Source organism: Micromys minutus, assembly GCF_963924665.1.
Source record: "Micromys minutus genome assembly, chromosome: 25".
Taxonomy (NCBI): domain Eukaryota; kingdom Metazoa; phylum Chordata; class Mammalia; order Rodentia; family Muridae; genus Micromys; species Micromys minutus.
Window position 1 is genome coordinate 40,800,887 of NC_137960.1, and position 22,970 is coordinate 40,823,856.

At 44.3% G+C, this 22,970-nt stretch overlaps 1 protein-coding gene across 1 annotated transcript; it reads left to right on the forward strand.

Moving 5' to 3' along the window:
• Nucleotides 1-6,897: 6,897 nt before the first annotated feature.
• LOC308437154 (sodium-dependent glucose transporter 1B-like) lies at nt 6,898-13,264 on the forward strand (the record flags this gene model as incomplete). The annotated part of the gene is given in 6 exon segments (XM_080938207.1): nt 6,898-6,944; nt 8,082-8,118; nt 8,330-8,498; nt 9,709-9,825; nt 12,046-13,011; nt 13,014-13,264. Coding segments are annotated over 6 exon segments (1,587 nt in total).
• Between the last annotated feature and the right edge of the window lie 9,706 nt (nt 13,265-22,970).

Sequence of the window (22,970 nt, forward strand, 5' to 3'; positions counted from 1 at the left end):
TCCCATCTTGTTTGCTTCTCTTGAACTTTTCTAGTTCTTGGGGGGGGGGCTCCTCTGTCATCTCTGATCCCTAACACTCTGAAGGGGTCCAGATCTTATTCTCCTTTGCTATGAACACAAAAGTAGAGGGTTTCCCCCAATGTAAAATGTCCTTGAGTCAGTAACCAGAAAAAAACTTTAGCTTGACTTCTCTCCCAGAGAATAATGTAACCACAAAACTCGAAATCATGCTGGTTTTGATAATTAAGACATTCAAGACAATTAAAGCAAGCTAAACAAATATTGTATGAGCCTATTCTTAGGCTTTCTCTAATCTGTGTGTCAGAATATTTAACCCAGAATTCTCATGAAGCCCACACTTAAAAGAAAATAAATTATCCTGCAAGACTTCTTCAAGAATTTCCTCAAGCATCTATTTATTTATTTTTCATACAATCCCCCTGTATATTCTGTTGGAGGCAGCAGCCCTTCCTCTCAGCCTACTCTTAGCTCAGCCTGTCCCTGCACAGCAGGGGCTCCCAGTGCCTCTAGGCCCAAATTTCCTGCACTAGTTCTAGACCACAGGAAGAATTTCCCATGTGGCTCAGGCAAAATCTGTGTTCTCTTCTATCTTTAAAAACAATTAAACTGGGCTGGAGAGATGGCTCAGTGGTTAAGAGCACTGACTGTTCTTCCAGAGGTCCTGAGTTCAATTCCCAGCAACCACATGGTGGCTCACAACCATCTGTAATGGGATCTGATGTCTGAAGACAGCTAAAGGGTACTCACAGACATAAAATAAATACAATCTTAAAAAAAATACGTGCAACAATGGATTCCATCAAAAATATTTTAAAGGGGGGTGGGGATATAACTGGGGGAGAACTCCTGAAGATCTAGACTGCTCCCAAGGAAGAAACCAAGACAGACAAGTGACATGAACAGTGGTCCCTACACGGGGACAGCCCTGAGACTGACTGAGACGTGAAAACGTCTCCAGCCAGGACTTCAGCTAAGCATAACAATAAATGAATCTTGTTGGGCTCAGAGGCTGCAGGACTTGTCACTCCATCTTTTCGAATGGCAGGGGAAAAGAGTCTATTACCGTTTGCCTATACCGTCCAAAAGAATATGGAATTTGACACCTTTTCCCTGCTTGAACATAGAGCAGAGAATCGTCTTCAATGAATCTGTGCACCCTGCGTATGCCATACATGTGTTAATGAAAAAATGTGCATTACCCTTCGACATTTCTGTTTGCAGGATAGAGTACCAGACACCATGGAAGACAAAACAGGTAGCTCAGGTGATTCAGCCTCACAGACTGCGCCAATTGCTGCTTCCTCAGAAATCTTCATCCAGAAAAACATCTATGTGTCTGACCAGAAGGTGCAACATCACACTGTTCAGCAGGGACTTCAGTTAAGCCCTGCACTTTCATATCACACAGACATTGGACAATAAATGTTACAACTGGCTTTCTTAAGACTGGCCAGTATCCCAATTTTCTTAGTGCCCCTAAAAAGGGAATATTAACCCCCAGTAAACAGGAAGCAATTTTAAGAGAACAATGCCCCATTCCAAAAAATGGGATGGATGGTTTTCAGTCATTCAGTGGGTGATAGATGTCATCATTCAAGGAGAGTTAGCCACAAGTTGCTAATGGTCTAGGTCAAAGAGGAAACAAAGTATAAGGGGTTAGATTCAAGGATTTCTTTTTCTTTCTCCAACCTTTTTTTCTCTCCTATCCAGTGTTAGGGGGAAAGAGGGAGAAGGGATGAAAAACAAAAGGGGGGGATATAGGAATAATAGAATAAAATTATTCTATTTTTTGTACATTATTGAATCTACTTTTGGACCAAAGAACATCGACAAGCCAAATATTTTTACATTGGTGTGGACTTTGTATATTGATACAAACTTAAGGTTATTTTTGCTGCAACATACTGCAAATCTGTTTCAACTCTTGTATAAGGTATCGTACCTATCAACCTCATTTAAAATTGCAATATAAAGTTTTAGTCCTTTGAAGCTACCATTTAGGATAATTAAGAAATGCAAGTTAGTAGTCAGTCAATCAAACTCAGGGTCATGTTAGATATTAATTTAGTTAATTACAGAAATAGTTTTCCTAGGTTAAACAAACAGTGAATAGTTAGAAATGGAGAATGTTTGCCTCTTCAGATACAGTGCAGATAGACGGATGTTCTTCAAAAATGTTGGAGATCCACAGATTATGACATTTTAAAATGTTTTACCTTTTGCATTCTTCATGTGTAATCACATTGCCAAAGACAAACTACTTCATCATTTATTGTAAATAACACTTCCCCAGACCTATCATAACGTTTCTGTGATGTATTGTCTTCCAGTTGCAATAAAAATTACTGAGTTGCATCAAAAAATGTTTTACTAATAAAAGCCTTTTGGGCAGTGAGACATGTCTGATCCTGGCAGGGTCCCTAGTCTGTTTCATCGAAGACCCTCCGTATGAATCTCCATATGGAGTTTGCTTCTATGTGGCAAGCTAGCCACTGGGCAAGAAATCGCCCTGCTTCAACGGCTAAGCGTATGATGTTCAAACTGGACAAATGGGACACAGGGATGTCAACTGTTGAGCTTACAAGGACAAGGTAGGCAAGTCCTTCAGTATTCCTGCCTCACAAGAAGTGTGTCGGATTAAAGATGATGCTCCAACGACTCAGAGACTGTCCAGGCATCCAGCCACCCCGGCCATCTCTACAGTGTTGGAAGCTGCTTGCTCTGCACTTCCTGTTTACTCGGGCACTGTTTGTCCTCGGGTCTGATGGGGCTGAAGACTGGATGCTTATAGTCTCACAAGTAAGCTCAAGTTGTTTAGGATTTCGTGATTTAAAGACTAAAAAGATATTTTAAAGTTGGTAACGCAGGTTATGATAGAATGTGATTTAGGTACAGAGCTTTGGACTCACCAAGCTAGGATGGTAGAGTACTTTCTCCAAAGTCACCAAATACACTAGACATTGTGATGTAATTTTTGCCTGATGTTTTCATAGTTGTTCTTATTGTATGTAGTTTATTTTAGAGAAAGAGCCTTTTATTGGACTAAAAGGGGGAGATGTAGGGAGAATCTCTTTTGTGCTGTGTGGAAGTATCACCTATCAATAAAAATTGGATGGTCAAGGAGCTGAGGCAGGATTAGAAGATGGAACATCTGGCAGAGAGAACTCTGGGAGATAGTCAGAGGTGAGAGTTTCACCACCCAGACTCTGAGGAAATCAGATGCATGAAACTGAGAAGAAACCAGCCACGTAGCTAAGCCCAGGTTAGAACAAATAGGACAGTAAGTTAAGAGTTAGCTGGGGAGCCAGCAGAACTTACAGCCTAGGCATGTTTCTAAAAATAAATGTAAGCCTTTGAGTTGTTATTCAAGAACCGGGGTCTGGGTGCAAAAGTGAAGTGACCCTGAAGTGACACACTTCTCCCAACAAGGCCACAGCTACTCCGCCAGGGCCGCACCTTCTAATAGTGCCTCTACCCAGGGGTCAAACATTCAAACACAAGTCTATAGATTCCTGCACTTCACATAAAACCAACTGCTTCTGCTCAGCTCCTCTGACCACCCGGTCTTGGGGTTTCTTGTCGGCTTGTTTTGTTGCTTCAGCTGACCTTGAACAAGTGATTCTGTGGCTTCAGCTTCCTCAGTACTGTGGTTACAAGTGTTTTCCACCATGCATGGCTTACACTTTAATTATTTCCTTACAGAATTGAATGCTGTTGGTCCTAGAGTCCCTGAGCAGACTGTTACAGTCGGGCCTGCTGGTGTGTACCTAGAACCCCAGTCTTGTCCAAGTGAAATAGAAGGTTGAGAAGTTGAGGTTAGCCAGAGCTGCATAATAGGATTTTACTGCAAAACAGGGGGAAGGTCTTGGTTAGGGTTTTGCTGCTATGAAAAGACACCATGACCAATGCAAGTCTTATAAAGAACAACATTTAATGGGTCCAGCTGGTTTACAGGTTTCAGAGGTTCAGTCCACTATCATCAAGGTGGGAACATGGCAGCATTCAGGCAGGCATGGTGCAGGAGGAGCTGAGAGTTCTGCATCTGGAAGCTGGGAAAAGACTGAGTATCCTCAGACAGCTAGGAGGAGTGTCTCCAAGCCCAGCCCCAGAGTGACACACTTCCTCCAAAAAGGCCACACCTTCTAATAGGACCACTCCCTGGGCCAAGCATATGCAAACTGTCATGGCAGGGGAAAGGGGGAACAATTATATCTTTAAACCAAATTTGTTTCAATCCAGTCTTTTTGCAGGGAAAGGCCTGTTTTGTAAAAATACCTGTAGAGTATTTCTAATGAAGTAATGTTGGCAGAACTTGAGGTATACTGAGGTGACTGCATGGGTATCACAGGAGTGAGAAAAGGTTTCTTCAGGATGGAATGAGCTCAATTTGAGGTGAGAGAGAGGAATTACCACGAGGGCTGACACATTCCTGGAAAACATTCTATTGTCATATTAATCTCAGTATGTCGTGGGGGAGTTAACTGCTGAAGTGCAAACTCATGGTGTGTGTCATCTTTACAAAGATCTTTGGTCCTAACTTGTGTCCCCCCCATCTCCTCTTACTGTGTTTTATACACAGCTACCATACTTACTTTAAAGGTACCTTCCTAAACACCCCCAAAACTCAGAAATCGCAGCTCCCTGGGTCCCTTTGCTTGTGCCTGCGCGAAGCACAGGTTTACACCATTGTTTTGTGTAGTTTGATTCCAGTTTCTCTAGCCCGCAGGACCTACAATGGCAGGAACTGTAAACGGTGCGCTCAGTCGCCCAACACTTAGACTGTGGTTTCTTCTGTGCACTCCCCTAACACCTCTTATGTGAAAAGTTCACTTTCTCGTGGGCATTTCCACTATTCTTCCAAGATCAATGGCATCCTCCCAAGTAGAATAGTCCCTCTTTTCTACATGTCCCCACAGTCCTCTCTTCATATTGCTTGGCCTAGAGGCCGGGTCACGCAGTCAGTGATCGTTTACGTGTCTTCTTACGACCACATCTCAAACTCTATCTCACATGTCTGATTCTCGCTGTTTTATATATACCGTGTGTGAATGTACACACTAGGCAAATTCTCGCCGTATTATTGTACGGGATAGGAACTGACGTCGAGTGGTCCCTCAGTCTGACTCAAGATACAGGGCCATCAAACAGAGCTCATGACTCTGAGTTTTAAAATCGTATTAGTTGCCATGACTTTGCTGTTTTAGAGGCCACGCCCCTCGAAATTCTCAGTTCTGGGGCTTCGAATTCAACCATGGCCTTTGTGAGAGTCTTGGCAGAGAAACGGGGACAAGAAGGAAAGCCATAAAGCGAACGCTTAGCGGTGAAGAGCACTGACTGCTTTTCCAGAGGTCCAGAGTTCAATTCCCAGTAACCACATGGTGGCTCACAACCATCTGTAACAAGATCCAATGTCCTTTTCTGGCGTGTCTGAAGACAGCGACAGTGTACTCACATACATAAAATAAATAAATCTTAAAAAACAAAACAACAACACGGAAGTGGTATGTCTTTGCTTTAAAGGCACACTACTCGAATTGTAAAACAAACAAACAAACAAAACTGATTTAGGTAACCGGTTGGGGTGGTTTGGAAAGGCTTTTAGGGGTCACACATGAATGGAGGTGTTTTAGCAGGATGATGAGACCAAAAAGGAGTCTCTGAGGATGTGGAAAGATGAGGGGAGAGAGTGGCACTGTGCTCAGGAGTGGGGGGGGGTGTTTAATAAAGGCCAAACTAAGTAATCTTGTGGCTAAGATCTCAACTAGCAAGACTTGGACCATCTAATATACACCATGCTCTGTCAGAACTATGTTCTGAATTGGAAGACACATACCCGAAACCACAGCTCTGAACCTAGATTTGTTTCTGGATGGCAGGTTAGTGAGAATTAATCAGCACATAGGAAAGCTCCTGGTGAGTTTCATGGAATGTTTGAGGCGTGTCAGACAGACACAAGACTCAGACATCTCAGGCATCAGGGCAGGGCTTTGGCAAGTTCTTGAGGGCCAATCCTCCTTCCCTTCCTCAGGAAACCCTGGGGTCAGACTTCATCTCTCGGGTCTAGCGGGCTTTTCGTTGGGGTGCAGTGGCGTCTTCTGTGGCTCCGCGGTGTGGCTGCCTTTGCGCCTGCCCGCGCCCTGGGAGCCCAGCAGAGGTGCAGGCTGGGCAGAGCACCGCGTGGACCGGCGGTCAGGGAGGCGGCGTGGGGGAGAGACTCGGCGGGGCGGGGCTGGGCTGCGCCCAAGGCTTAGTCGCGGAGAGAGCTTGAGGGAGTCCAGAGCCTTTCGGAGTCGCCAAGCTGGAACTGGAACTGGAGCTCCCCGGGGCCGAGGCCCCGACGACTGGGCAGCGGCTCCTGCAGGACGCCGAGGTCCCAGCGACGCGCAGTGAGCCGGAGGCGCCCGGGCGCGGCGGCAGAAGCCAGGGCGTGCTGCTCTGGCTCACCACGCTGGTCCTGTACGCCTCGTTCGTGGGGCTGGTGAGCCGAGGCTGGCCCCTCCCAGGGTGGGGCTGGAGGCTCCGTGGGGAAAAGCCCACCCCAGCTGCAGACCTGCTCCCCCAGCCTGCACAGAGGGAGCCCGAATGCGTTCATCTTCCTGGGTCTCCTTTTCCCCACTTAGAAAACGGTTCTAATCTTGGAGGGTTTCCCCCACCCAACTCAAACGGATCACCTTAATGCGTTTTCCAGTGTCTTTAAACTTTCATTGTCACCTGGGTGCGATGGGAGGAGATACAGGCGGGGGAACCGGAGCCTTCACCTGCTCTCCTCCACAACCATCCTCGCAAGCTCCAAATTATTAAATCGTCAAACGCCACCTTACCTGTTCCTGGTGGCCTGACCAAGTTTTGACAACTGGTAATTTTCCAAACGGAAAAATGGGCCCCGAGAGGAAAATGACTTTCATCACCAAGGTGGTTAGGTGGTAAGAGTCTCGAGCCGGTCTTTTAGCCTGCATCTTGCAGATGGGTGGAGCCGCGTTCGTTTTTTGAGATTTTAGTGACTGCGGCTGAATCTGTGGTGCTTTCACCTCAGTCTTCGGGACTGCAGATCACCCATCCCTGGCTTGCTTCCTGGGCCACTTCGATGCAGGAGGGTCTATGATGGGAAGCACTGCAGGTGCTAGGGAGCCTTCGCTGTGTGCAATGTCTCAAGTCCTGTGAACCCGTAGTCAGTCTTCTTTCCTTGAACCTGGTGCTTGCTGCGCGCCTGTCCACACTGTAGTCCTTAGTCCTGCGTTCAAGCTGTTAAGATAGGGGGGAACATTTGGTTTGGGGCAGACCAGTCAGTGCATATAACCAATTACTCTTAAAATATAGATGACTCAGAAACGTTTTTCTTTTTCTCGTTTTAGTTTTCAAATGCTGTCCCCCTTCCTGGTTTCCCCTCGGCAAGCCCCCATCCCATCTCCCTCTACCTCTATGAGGGCGCTCCCCCACCCATCCACCCACTCCCACCTCACTGCCCTAGCATCCCTCCGCTGATACCAGATAAGGCAGTCCTCTGCTACATCTGCGGCTGGAGTTGGGGGGGGGGAGTCCAGTTAGTTGATATTGTTCTTCCTATGGGGTCGCGATCCCCTTCAGGTCTTTCAGTCCCTCCCCCAACTCTTCCCTTGGGGTTCCCTGCTCAGTCCGATTTTCGTAAAGGTACCAGTGAATTTTCTCTTCAATCCGTGGTTCTTGCTAACACATTCTTGCTACAGGCAACACTATTGATAAAGCCTTTTTGTATATGCTCATGTAACTATTTCCTAAAAAGCCTTATAGTTTGCACTGCTGCCTCGTGGCTTTGCACTTTCATTACAGAAACCTATAGACTTAGAAATATTCAAATAATTGATTTCCAGCATATTATGTGTATGTAGTTCAGAGAAAGAAATCCATGTGTGCCAGACGTGTTACTTTTTAAAAACATAACCAACATAAGTTGATGTTTGAGAATTTAATTTTGACATCTAAATTCCTATATCAGTAGCAAATGGAATAGATTTAAAATAAAGAAAATATTTTGAAAATAAATTTGATATATCTTAACTATTAATGTGGAAAACTCTTTTAAGGTATTCTTCAAAAACTAAGAAAGAATTGCAACCAAAGGTAAGAAATGAAATTTAAAAGTTGAGTAGAAGAAAACTCACAGGAACATATGATTCTAATAGTAAAGGGTTGCATTTTTTTCCTGTTTGGATAAAGGAAACCCCTACATTACACTATAATTCTCCTCCCATTTTCTGTAAAGGAAAAAAACAACCATTTACAAAGACATTAATGGCTGCAAGTTCACAGGTCTTCTCTGTTTAAATTTCAGGGGATCAGCATTGCTATCCTTGGGCCTACATTTCAAGATTTGGCAAGAAATGTGAACCAAAACATCAGCAGCCTTTCCATGATCTTTGTGGGCCGAGCCTCTGGGTTTTTATGTGGCACCATGATCGGTGGAGTTCTTCTTGACTATATGAACCATTTTTTACTTTTGGGTAAGCAAACACTGCTTTTCACCGTTTTCAGTGAGTCTCCAACTTACTCTAAATATTAAAAGCATAGACCGCGGAAAGGTCGACAATGGAAAGAGCCCAGTGAATCCTCCCAGGCAGCTGGGCTCCCGTAGCCTTTGCCGAAGGGGATCGATTCTGAACCCTCTCGAACCTTGATTAGCTCTATCTTGGGTGTGAGTGCTGACAACCCTGAGCAACGCTGACTGACCTTTACTGTGATTGAGGCTCCACCCCAGGCACATGCACTGGCTGACCATGACTCTGCTTATCTGGGGTGGGGCGTGGCTTCTGGGACCATGGTGATCAGAATGAGTTTCTGGAGCCTGGCCAGGCTCTGTGGACTTGGGCTTGGAGATGAAGGGGCAGGAGATGGTAGGGAAGGGATGTAAGGAAGGATGTTGAACCCTTGTCAGAGCTGAGCACAGACGGACCCCCTTGGATCCTGACCCTGGGAAAGAGGGCAGAGCTGGTAGTATGCCATTTTCAGTAAGTTGGCGAGATTAAAGGCAATCTAGATTACTATACTAAAACATCTTTGGAGGCAAGGCTAATAATTTATTGCTGATACTTAAGTAATTATTGTTATTTCCAAAGTGGATTTTTTCATACTTCATTTCCTTTTATCTCACAATGGATTTATTCGGTAATGTTTTCCTATAATCGGTTATAATGATTGAGTTTTGCTTTTGCATTTTTACATTGTTACCTTATAAATTTTTTCTTTGAGTTAATACTTTTTTGGACCATCTCAAACACTATAAAATTTATCTTTTGTTACAATTTCTAAGTTGATCATGAGCATCATGAGTTGATCATGAAGAATTGAATTCAAGTCATTTACATTTTTATGGGCCACAAATATTATAAAAGCTTTAGATTAAACCACTACATCTAGCTCAAATTTTTTTGTTTTTGTAATTTGGTTTTACCTTTTTTTGTTTTTGTTTTTAAGGCAAGCTCTCACCATGTAGCCCTGCTGGCCTGAAACTCTGTGTAGACCATGTTGGCCTCAACTTACAAAGCTCTGTCTCCCAAGTGCTGTGATAAAAGGTGTGCACCACTCTGCCCAGCCCAAAGCCAACCAGATTTAATTCAGTGTTAGTTTTTATTTTGAGAATTTCTTCTGATGTCCCTTTGACTTCAGACCTTCATGAACACTTGTTTTCTAGCTGGCTTTATTCTTTTTCCTCAGGTGTGTCGATGTTGGCTACCGCAGTTGGGTTTTATCTCATTCCTTTGTGCAAGAAGGCGTTTCTACTGATTATCATGATGTCTGTGTTTGGTGCTTCCATTGGTGTTGTGGATACAGGTTAGTGAGCACTTCAGCGTCGTCTCCAGTATCAGGGACTGTACTATGAGGAAAGGTAAAGTATATGAAATTAGAGTGCCACTTGTCTTGCTGTGAAAACAGCATGGACTCCCACCTCGGCATCTCTCAGCACCTCAGAATCACACCTCAGCACTTCACCACCTCAAAACTGTACCTCAACACCATTTCTTACTGCCAATTAGGGCACGAATTGTCGAACACCTAACTATGAAGTGCATTTGGAGGATTTTGCTTTCTGAGAGACTGCTGGGTTACCTAAACATGGAAGGACTCCCTTTCTGTGGGAAATTGTAATGTAAATGGGCAGGCTTTCCTTTAGGGATAGAGTTTAGCCACTTTAGTATAAGAGAAAATAGCGACTTGATAGGCTAAGCAAGGTGTATTAGTTACTTTGTAATTGGTGTGATAGAACACTGAAGAAAGCAACTTAGAGGAGAAAGGGTTTGTTTGGACCTACGGTTCCAGAGGTGTGGAGGCCATGGTGAGGGAGTAAAGGCAGGAGCAGGAAAGTGAGGGTTCACATTGAACTACAAACACAGAGCAGAGAAAACAACTGGGAATGGCTGGAGGCTCTTACACTCTCAAAGCCTGATTGACTCCAGTAGTACATGTCCTCCAGGACGCTTCTTAACCAGTGTGAACGGGTCACCGACGGAGGGACCATGGAGACCATGGACGGCATTCTCAGTTACACCGCCTTGCAAGGGCAGGGTTATTAAATGGCTGCATGCAGAAGCAGCTTTTCAGCCTACAGTGCGCCCCAGATTCTGGGCTCGGAGAACCCGCGTGAGCACTACATTCCTGCCTTTCTTCTTGGTTTTTTTTTTTTTTTTTCATGCTTCGTCCTATCATTGAAGACCTCCGAAATTACATGTAGATCTTTATTCATCCCCAACCCCAGCTTTCTGTACCCACCTTTCTTGCTCTGTGGGGAGAAAGGATATTTGATAGATCATAGAAATGGCTTATATTTCTAGATTCATTTGAATGTAAAACTGCACATGAAACGTGCTTGTCTCAAAATATCTGAGTTTTTGAAGATAGTCAAATACTCGATGCTCCTGGCTTTTCACGTTGTGGGTGTTGAAACTGCAGTGCACGGTTCTGAAGATCGTTTTTGTTTCCTGCATCAAGTGTCACAGATTTCCAGGGCAATCTGGCTGGTATCTAGGTGTTCAGTTTCTATTTTAGACCTAAGTAAATAATTTCTTCAATTGGGATTAGCACCCAATTGAAAGTACTGAAGCTTTGGTAGTTTCCCCACCATTAGATAGCATTTTGCCCAGTATTCTACATATATTTATGCATAGACCTGGAGAAATGATTCAGATGGGCAGTGTATCTGTCTACAAAACACTGGGCTCAGTCCTAGTCACTGCATAAACTAAGCAGCACATTCTTGTACTCTCGGTGCTTCCGTGAGGTGGATGGAGGTATCAAAGATCCAGGATCTTCTGCAACATAGCAGGTTCATGGCCAGGAGAGCATATATGAGGGCGCTCTCAAGAATTACAGATAAATTCATCAGCATTTTGGTGTTCTATTGCTGTGAAGAGATACTAAGGCAACTTACAGACAAAATCATTTAATAGGGAGTTTGCTTAGAGTTCCAGAGTATTAGTCCATAAGCATCATGGGAGAGAGCATGGTTCCCAGGTACTGGGACAGTAGCTGAGAGCTTTACATTCTAATGCCGAGAGAGAAGGGTGGGGGAGAGGGGAGAAGCAGATGGGGAGAAGAGGAGGGGAGAGGGAGACACAGAGAGAGCCTGAGAGGGCCTGGGCCGGGGCTTAGTGTTGGCTTTTGAAACCTCAAAGCCCCAGTGACATGACACACCTCCTTCGTAAATCCCTCCTCATTCTTCACAAACAGTTCCACCAACTGGGGATTAAGCGTGTAAATATATTACATATTGAGACCACTCTCATTCAAACCACAGTTAATACTACTACCCAGTGAGATTACCACCATAATAAATAGTTTCTAATGTATCTGGCTTAAGTGATGGTTTACCAACGTGTAAATCCCATATATGAAGATAAGATATAACACAGGCCTCTGGTGATGGTGGTTACAGATCCTTAATTACACATTGGTTCTGGTATAAACTGAGAATGCCATAAAACTCCTACTACTTAACATAGACACTAATAAAATGCTCCTACTAAGTGACTGTCAGATTATTTCTTTAACTTGTAGGTGGAAACGTCCTCATCTTGGATCTTTGGGGGGACAAAGGAGCCCCACATATGCAGGCCTTGCACTTCAGTTTCGCCTTGGGTGCCTTTCTGGCTCCCCTGCTGGCTAAACTGGCCTGGGGTACCACAGCATCTGCTCAGAACCACACCGAGTCCGACTTTATCGCTGTAATGCTGAACCGATCCTCCAAAGCCAACGAAGACTCTGTGTTCGCAGTACCTGATGACAGGAATCTGCTGTGGACATATGCCTCCATCAGCATCTATATCTTAGTAGTTTCTGTCTTCCTGTTTGGTCTGTTTTGTAAGAAAAGCTCAAAGCAGAAAAAATCCTCAGCATCTGCTCAGGGAGCTCGGAGGGCTAAATATCACAGGGCCCTGCTGTGCCTCCTCTTCCTCTTCTTCTTCTTCTATGTGGGGGCCGAGGTGACCTATGGCTCTTTCGTATTCTCTTTCGCCACCACCCATGTTGGCATGGAAGAGAGCGAGGCAGCTGGCTTGAATTCCATCTTCTGGGGGACCTTTGCAGCCTGCAGGGGCCTGGCCATCTTCTTTGCAACACTCTTACAACCTGGAACCATGATTGTGCTCAGCAACATTGGCAATCTAACCTCATGTTTCTTTCTGGTGCTTTTTAACAAGACCCCTCTTTGTGTCTGGATTGCAACTTCTGTGTATGGAGCCTCAATGGCAGCCACATTTCCCAGCGGCATCTCCTGGATTGAGCAGTACACCACCTTAACTGGGAAATCCACAGCGTTCTTCGTAATTGGTGCTGCCCTGGGAGAAATGGCCATTCCTGCAGTGATTGGAATTCTTCAGGGACAGTACCCAGATCTGCCAGTAGTTCTGTACACGGGTCTGGGCTCAGCCATATTCACGGCTGTCTTATTTCCTGTGATGTATAAATTAGCCACCTTACCCCTGGAGCGCCAGCGCAAAGGAAAAAGGAAGAGTGAGGACCAGAAAGTCTGCTCTTCAGCTCTGAGCTACATAAATGGAAACATGCAGAAAAGTGGACCGGAATGGACTCTGAAGTAGTTGAAATGAAGAATACAAGGCATTCTGTAATAGAGAACTCTAGAAATACTCTGATTTGTTACAGCCCACAGCCAACACCTCTAAGGAAGTTCCCAAATGCCTCTGTGTTAGAGCCCTCTCCAGTTAATGGAGGCAACTCCCTTCTGACACCCGAGGAGAAAATGGCTAACACTTGGTGAAGATGCATTGTTTGATAAATGCATAGTTGCTACTCTTGAGGAAGCCTTGCCAAGTGGAGCCATAGCAGGTTATCAGCAACTTCTAGAGATCAGTCTCCACATATAACTGCTAAAATGTTTTGACATGTTCTGGAATTTCCAGAGTCTTCTAGAACGTTGTAATGAGCACAGTCAAAAATGTCATTAGACATGTAAAAATAGCTTAGTCTGGATCCCAACTATACCTAAGGCTGCATCTGACCACCAGATCCCCGTGAGCACTCATTTAAGATAATCAGACACAGTCCCAGAACCCCATGGCGCCCAATGGACAGCATATAAGCAGAGACCAAGAGCAAGGCTCATTCTGCACATCTGGAGAGATGTCACCTTGATCTTTTCTTCAAGAAAGTGAGAGTCTTCACCAGGATGCTGACCCTCGAATCAGAGACTTCTGTTAGAGACTGGACCTGACCTTAAGCTAAGACACACTGCACGGGTGAGCAGCCCAGGGGAGGTAGGATTAGGACCATAGTTAGGAACATTGTGTGAAGACCCTCAGCTTAATAAAATATAACTTTCGTTATACTAGCTGTGCCTTCTTGTCAATGACACAAGTATTCTCATGCAGTAGGATTTTGTGATGAGACTCCTGTTTGGGGTCTCACTAGGAGACATGTTATAAAAAGATGTTTGTGTTTGAGAAGTTGGGGAGCACATGTAAGGAGGCATCATGGATGACTTTGGCGAGCAAACGACCAGACATCCATAACCTGTTTGTTTGTCTATTAAGGCAAGGTTTCTCTATGTAGCCTGGCTGTCCTGGAACTCAGAGATATCTCTGCCTCTGCCTCCTGAGTTCTGGAATTAAAGACATGGGCTACAGCAACAGGCTATGGAGAGAGACATTTTGATTCAGAAGAAACCTGTAGTAAAATTGATACTATAAAAGATTTACTAAAAAACTTGCTTAGGAAATATTAAGTTATATGGAGTGGAATTCCGTTAAAGAGGCATTACCTTCAAGATGACTGGACAATTGGTTTACTCACCAGATGTGTTAGAAACTGGGAAAAAGAAAATTTTGTACCGTAACTGAAGTTTGGGGTTGCGGAGGAAGTTTCTGCTAAATGTTTATTCAACAAGACTGACCTTCGGTTAGGCTATATCCCCATAAAGGACTTAGAACCACTCAGTGGGTCCATTTCCTTATCGAAGGCCAGGCCTTTTAGAGGCAGCTAAAGTGGGCAGAGCAGAGTTACACCCATCATTGTGTCCTGGTCTGTGCTTTTAACAGGAAAAACATAATTCTGCTAGGTGGGCAAGATGTGCCTGGGTAGCAACTATGTGAAGAGAACATTGGTGTGCTCAAGAAACATCTGATAGTATCTTAGTTGTACAAATTTCCGTGTGCCCACGTCTCCAGACTCGCAGTCTCCTGTGTCCATCTCTCTCTCTCTCTCTCTCTCTCTCTCTCTCTCTTTCTCTCTCTCTCTCTCTCTCTCTCTCTTTCTCTCTCTCTCTCTCTCTCTCTCTCTCTCTCTCTCTCTCTCTCTCTCTCTCCGTTTTTTAATGGATATTCCCTTTATTTACATTTCAGATATTATCCCCCTTCCCCCAATTCCATCCCCATTGCCTCCATGAAGGTGCTCCCTCTCCCACCTCAGCTCCTTGGTGTTCCCTACACTGGGAGAATGAGACTTCACTGGACCAAAGGCCTTTCCTCCCACTGATGCCCGGGAATGCCATCCTCTGCTGCATGTGCACCTGGGGCCATGGGTCTCTCCATGCAACTCATTGGTTGATGTTTTAGTCCCTGGAGCTGTGGTGGGTTTGATTAGTTGATCATTTTGTTCCTCCCATGGGGTTGCAGACCCTGTCAGCTCCTTCAATCCTTTCTCTAGCTCCTTCATTGGGGTCCCCATGTTCAGTTAGATGGTTACCTGCAAGAATCCTCCTCTTTATCAGTATGGCTCTGGCAGAGCCTCTGAGGAGGCATCCAAATCTGGCTCCTTCGAGTAAGCACTACTTGGCATCAGCAACAGTGCTTAGGGTTAGTGGCTGCATATGGGCTGGATCCCCAGGTGAGGCAGTCTCTGGATGATCTTTTCTCCAATCCCTGTTCCTCTATTTGTCCCTTTATTTACTCCCATGAGTGTTTTGTTCTCCCTTCTAAGAGTGACTAAGGCATCCACATTCTGGCCTTCCTTCTCTTTGAGCTTCATAAGTTCTGTGAATTGTTTCTTGGGTATTCCATGCTTTTTGGGCTAGTATCTGCTTATAAGTGAGTACATACCATGAGTGTTCTTTTGTGACTGGGTGACCTCACTCAGGATGATAGATTCTAGTTCCATCCATTTGCCTAGGAATTTCATGAAGTCATTGTTTCTGATAGCTGAGTAGTACTCCATTGTGTAAATGTACCATATTTTCTGTATCCATTCATCTGTTGATGGACATCTGGGTTCTTTCCAGCTTCTGGCTATTATAAATAAGGCTGCTATGAACATGGTGGAACATGTTTCTCTGTCCATTTAAATTGTCTGGCGTATACCTGGGGCCAGGACCTGAAAGAGACTGAAGGATGACAGCACTTGTGGAAAGAATAAGCCCAGTGCGTGTGTGCGTGTGTGTGTGTGTAAGCAAGTCAGATCTTCAACTGGAGGCCTGCTCTTCTTTGGGCATTAGCCATAACCAGCCTCACAGGTGTTTGACGTTTGTAAAGGGCTTTTCCTTAACCTTTTAAATATGCGCAGTGATTCTCACTGGGTAGACATTATTTCTGTCACAGTTCAGTGGAAGAGTGTTTGGAGATGAGGACTTGTCTTTGAATTCTTTTTTTTTTTTTTTTTTTTTTTTTTAGAGAGGAATAGAGGAGTAGAGGCCGGCCATGAGCAGGTGGCGAGAGATGGGGGGAAGGGAAGGGGGGAGAGCCAGAGCACAAGAGGGCAAGAACTTGTTTTTGAATTTTTACTCATAGTGTTGAGTTAAGGAATGCTAAAGACTTGTTTGGTTTTATGGTTTTTGGGTATAAATTTTATATATAGTATGGTGGTTTGAATAAGCTTGGCCCAGGGAGTGGCATTATTAGGGGGTGTGGCCTTGCTGGAGGAAGTGTGTCACTGTGGGGGTGAGCTTTGAGACCCTCATCCTAGCTACCTGAGGACAGTCTGCTCCTGGCATCCTTTGGATGATGATGTAGAACTCTCAGCTTTTCCAGCACCATGGCTACCTGCAGGCGGTCATGTTTACTGTCGTGATGATAATGGACTGAAGCTCTAAACCTGTAAGCCAGCCCCAATTAACTGTTGTCTTATTTTTGCCTTGATCATGGTGTTTCTTTACAGCAGTAAAACCCACACCAAGACTGATATGTTTTACTGATAGGATGCTGCGGGAGGGGGTGTCTTAGTGGGCCCATGCTGAGGCATCCCGTCCACAGGGTATCAGTCACACAACAGGCCTAGTATAAAAGGAAGTTTATTTGGGACCTGGGAAAAAGGTCTGGGGAAGGGGGTAGAGACAGAGAAAGAATGGGGACAGAGAGGGACAGAAAGAGAGAGGAGAAAGAAGGGAAGTGGCCAGCTGGAAACATATGGGAGAGAGGAAGAAGATGGAGAGAGGAAAATAGAGTGAGAGAAAGGGGGGAGACCGTTTATAAGTGAGCCAGGCTCATACCTGGCTGTTGCTAGGTAACTGCTGGGCAGAGCCTAGAGGGAATGCCAACAGACACACAGGAAATACTTTACCGCAGGATGTGACTCTGCTTTCTAGATTCATGCAGATGCATCATGGGCCTCTTTTATGTCATCTCCTTTTCCTTCATGTAGAAATTAAAAGAGATGATTTTCAAAGTGAGAAACCCGCAGGGTTCGGAGTTTGTGTGAGACATCTGATAGAACAGCCCCTCCTTCACTTAAGAATCTGAAAAAGTTTTACATATACTAACACTTTAATACTTCATTTGAGTGATTATATGAAAAGCCATTTTTATTGCTTCATTTTTGTTACTATTGTTGCCCTTTCTTGTTTTGGTTTGAGACATCTTGCTGTGTATCTGTAGACTGGCCTGCAGGTGGTTCTCCTGCCTCAGCCTTCTGAATTGAACACCTGCACTTCCATGTCAGAGTACTGCTACATTTGATCCATCTTAAAATATGCCTTCTCTATACTTTAACATCTCTTGGAGCAGGCCTTCTATGAAATATACTTGTTTTCCATACAAATATGTAGTATACTTCATAATTAGTGTCTTAATTTCTGAAATTGAATAATTCTTTTGATTATGGTGATTATACTATTTTACAGTTAATTTAAAAAGATATGGTATTCTCACTGCAACATCCAGGCTGCTTCCAAATACCTGGCTCAAGTGATTCTTTCTCAGCATCCTGAGTATGGTGAAGCTGTTACGGAGGTGCTACCTCAGTGCAGAGCTGACTGCTGATCTGCCTTGTTCTCAGTAGGGGCCATAGTCACATTATAAACACTAGTAAACAACAAGATACTTTTCAATTATTTTAACTTACAATGAGGCAGTTTTTCCCAGGAGTTGGAATATGTGTGCAGCCTCCTGGGCTTCTCCTTGAACTCGAAATACCTGGGACTCTTGTAACCGAGGGTCGGGAATGAGGAAGGCTATTCCTTATAAATATGGCAAAGCTGGCCTGTGCTACCCTTAGATAAAGTCTAAATTAACATAAGATTATATTTTCTACATGTTAGCTGAATGACATTGAATATCTACCATATTACAGTATGATTCCTCTTACCTAATTTCTATAAATTTGCTTTTGATAAAAAAAAATGCTTTGTTGTAAGTAACTCTGTCCACTCAGCCTTATGGCCGCCATGAGCTCATCTTAGTGACTTGACACCTTAGCGCTGGCCTGGCGGGTAAGCTGATACTAAACACTGGCGTCACTTGTGCTGTATTTCTCCCTTAGGCAGATATAACAAATGGCCTTTGCCTCGCTTTCCTGCCTTTTCTGAAGCCCTCAGGCCTTAGGCAGCCTCTGTGAAGCTTGATAAACAGGGTGTCTGCCTTTTACAGAGCCCAGGGAGATGAACGTGGTGATGAGAATGTGGCTTACACTTCAAAATCCACAAGCAATCCCACCAACCAAGGAGAATGGCTGCTGTGTGGGCTTACACCTCTAGACAGTGGAGTTTGCTGACCCTCAGACCCCACTTCGGGTAAAGATGGTCCTCTTTCTGGGAGTCCCTGAGGACATTTGCTACCTTTGTCCCATGACACATGCACACAGCACACACCATGTACAACATCTATAGCTGTAATCTAGTTGTATTTAGGTTTCTCCACTCACTTTATTGACTGAAGGTCACTTCTTCATGTTTGTAGAGTACCAACTTTTCTTTTTCCAACACTGAAGATTAAGTCCAGGGCACTTGTAGACAAGTGCTCCACCATGGAGCATGTCTCTAGCCCAGGCAGCACAGATTCTGCATCCTCTGTTGGTGTGCATTTGGGGTGGAGCTACCCTGACACACACGGGCACTGATCTATGGTGCTTCATCCAGAACGTCATCCTGCCGTAGACATTTCCGAGATGATGGACATTTCCTTATATGTGCTGGCCCGTGATGCTACAAGCCACATTTGGTCTGAGTTTAGCTCTTAAAATATGGCTTACATTCATCTATGTCACAAAGGATGTCCTTAACACGGCCCCTCAGTCATACTGACTCAGTAATTTTTTATTAGTTTAAATCATTTTCTAATTGTATTTATTATATGGCTTGTAGGACGGCAAATACAGTAATGACTTAAATATGCACAGCTGCTGTGCTTGATTACTGGCTGCTGAACTAGAGGGCTAGCCAGCTAACAAGAGTCAGGTTATCACATACAGGGGTGTTGCCAGGATGCATGCCTGTTGTTCCTCTGGGAATTATCAAGAACTATTGGCAGAAATATTATGTAAATGCTTTATTAAATTGATACCACCTTTGAGAAAGGCCTAGACTCTGGAGCTGGGAAGATGGTCCAGCAGTTAGGAGCACTGAATGCTCTTTCAGTGGACCTGGGTTCAATTCCCAGCACCCACGTGGCAGCTCCCAATGTCTGTAACTCCAATCTGAAACCCTCACATAGGCATACAGGCAGGCAAAGCACCAATACACAGAAAATTAAAAAATTACTTTTTAAAAGGGGAAGGCCTAGACTCAAGAGGTTGTTGGTGTAGACACTAGAGCTAAGCGGTATCAAGGATGTGCATAAAACCACACTTGCTTATGAAGAGGTTTCCAGCTCCTTTTCCTAAATGAACTGTGTGTGGTCAGTCAGCATTTGAACTGGGCTGAACGTGAGTCTAATGCTCTTTCTCTTTCTTGAAACTTGGTGTTTCCAGTGCACACCCTCTGCTCTCTCTCAAATTAGTCCATCTCCCATAACTCTTGGTTAGAGAGGACTGGCTTCAGCAATTTCTGTCGACTCTTACTTTTATGTCTCAACGTTTTATGTTGCTTTACACTTTTAACTCCAGACGTCACTTAGTATCTGGTCTCTTAAATTTATTGAGATGTTGGTGGGCTATCAGGAGTTTGGTTGTCAGTTAATACAGAGCCTGGAGAAAGATCCTGGAATCATCCGGAGACAAACAGCTTGAACGGTTGGGCTTTGTAAGCTCTGGAAGAGTATACGGTGTACAATTTCCCCTTTCCCACCAATTCTAATCGTCACAGCTGGCTTTCTCTCTCTCGTGGAAGACAAGTGAATAAAAGTGTAATTGGCAGTAGGTGTGTAAAACCCAAAGCAAAGCTCCAGGGCTTCAGAGTGTTTGGGACTGGGAAAACTTTTGAGTGGTTTCCTTAATCTAGCCATGTGATGCTTTTATTTGTGGGTCCATTACAATAAAGTTATTTTTTTTATTTAGTAAGTTTATTTAAATAACTTTTATTTAATAAGTTAAATGGTATAAGGTACTTTTTAATGATGGTAAAACATTTATATAAGTATATTACCTACTTTCATATTTGCAGCTTAGTGACAATACAGACATTGGCATTGCTGTAAATCCAACCACTACAGCCAGCATGGAAAACTCACCTTGTGAAATTAACACTCTCTTTCGTACACTAGCACCGCATTCCACACACCTGTGGTGCCACGGCACCGCCATAAATGCTTTGCCTGTGAATTGAGTCAGTACCTAATGCAGGTCGAATGATATCAAATTTGTCACTTAATATCTTTTATTGGACATATTTTATTTACATTTCAAATGTTACCCCCTTTCCTGGTTTCCCCTCCACAAACCTCCTATAACGTCTTCCCTCCCCCTGCTTCTATGAGGGTGCCCCCTCACCCCTCCTGCCTCCCTGCCCTGGCATTCCCCTACACTGAGGACACTGAGCCTTGGCAGGACCAAGGGCTTCTCCTCCTATTGATGCCCAACATGGCCATCCTCTGTTAGATGGAGCCATGGGTCTGTCCGTGTGTACTCTTTGGATGGTGGTTTAGTCCCCGGGAGCTCTGGTTGGTTGATATTGTTCTTACCGGGTTGCAAAGCCCTTCAACTCCTTCGATCCTTTCTCTAACTCCTCCACTGGGGTCCCTGTGCTAAGTTCAATGGTTGGCTGTGAGCATCCACCTCTGTATTTGTCATGCTCTGGCAGAGCCTCCCAGGAGACATATCAGGCTCCTGTCAGCAAGCACTTCTGGGCATCAGCAGTAGTGTCTGGGTTTGATGGCCGTATATGGGCTGGATCCCCAGGTGGGGCAGTCTCTGGGTGGCCTTTCCTTCAGTTTCTGTTCCAAACTTTGTTTCTATATTTCCTCCCGTGAGTATTTTGTTCCCCCTTCTAAGAAGGACTGAAGCATCCACACTTTGGTCTTCCTTCTTTTGAGCTTCATGTGGTCTGTGAATTGTATCTTGGATAGTCCAAGCTTTTGGACTAATATCCACTTATCAGTGAGTGCATACAATGAGTGTCCTTTTGTGACTGGGTTACCTCACTCAGGATGATATTTTCTAGTTCCATCCATTTGCCTAAGTTTCATGAAGTCATTGTTTTTAAAAGTTGAGCAGTTCTCCACTGTGCAAATGTACCACAATTTCTGTATCCATTCCTCTGTTGAAGGGCATCTGGGTTCTTTCCAGCTTCTGGCTGTTATAAATAAGGCTGCTATGAACATGGTGGAGCATGTGTCCTTGTTAGATGTTGGAGCGTCTTTGGGGTAAATGCCCAGGAGTGGTATAGTTGGGTCCTCAAGTAGTAATACGTCCAATTTTCCGAGGAACCTCAGTACTAATTTCCAGAGTGGTTGTACCAGCTTGTAACCCCAAATTTGTCGTTTTTATTATCTTCTTCTACATAGCTAATGCCTTATGACTCATCAGTGTCGTAACATAGGCCAGCACTTTCTGTGTCTGGCCCAGGTGAGTCTGTAGATGGACTCTTGTAGCTTCTACTGTTTTTTGTTACTAAGAATGATGTTTCTGGGAATCACTTCAAGTAAGGATTTTATATTTTTGGGAATAACTAAAGTTTTACAAGAGTGAGATGTGAATGTGACCATTGTATTTTTAATATTTTGATATTCTTTTAGTTTTTCTATGTGAGCTTAGTCCTAACCATATTTATGCAGAAGAGACCAGCTATGGGAAGAGGACATAGAAACACACTTTCTCAAGGATTGTTTGAAACCTCCATGGTATGCTGGTGGAATGGTTGCACACATGCTGTGGGAGTGACCAACCACTGTCTGTGGGATTGAAGGCCCACACTGTGAGATGGAACCCATGCCTGCCACCATTTGAGCAGCCAAGAACATGAGATTAGATAGACCATGGACCTAGGGGAAACCCAAATACTATTGCTCTGCTAAAAGCATGCAGCAATAAAATGACTGCTAACGACAGTCTGCTACAGCCATAGATCAGGGTCTCACTCAGCCTCACCAGAGAGGCTTCCTGTCTAGAGAAGAACAGAGGGTACAGAGCCCCACAGCCGCACACTGTGGAGAGTGAGGGAGGTTGGACACTCAGTCCCAAATGGGACGTCATTATCAAACTGCCCCCTTCTGGACTTGAAGCTATGTAGAAAAAGAGGCAGAAAGGTTGCAAGAGACATAAGAATGGAGGATCCCAAGGAATCAGTGGCTTCTAGAAACAACCTGATTGAGTTACATGAACACAGAGAGTCCAGGGTAGATGGGTTCAAGCACTGGGAGAGGTGGACACACGCCCCTGTCCACAGCGTGGATACTGTCTCCAACTGTTGGTCACTGGGAGAGGTGGACACACGCCCCTGTCCACAGCGTGGTTACTGTCTCCAACTGTTGGTCACTGGGAGAGGTGGACACACACCCCGTCCACAGCGAAGATACTGTCTCCAACTGTTGGTCACTTGCAGAGGAAAAATTCCTCTTTCCAATGGAGTCTCACTTGGTGCATTAACAGAAAATGAAATTTTTGGATATTTTTTTTTTGTCTTCTAATTCTTTGGGCATTAAAAAAAAACTTATTGGTCTTTTATAGGTATATTATGGTTTCAGCTTTTGTGTTTTTATGGGCTTTGTGTGTGTATACATGTGTCTCAGCATGTGTGTGCTGTATGTGTTTCTTGCACATTTTTTTTTGTTTTATTTTATTCTGTGTTTTAATTCTGTCTTTATTTTGTTTTTGTTTTATGGGCATAGCTGTTTTCTAAAGAGACAGAGAAAAAAGTGTGGTGTTGGATAGGTGAGGAGGATCTCAGATGC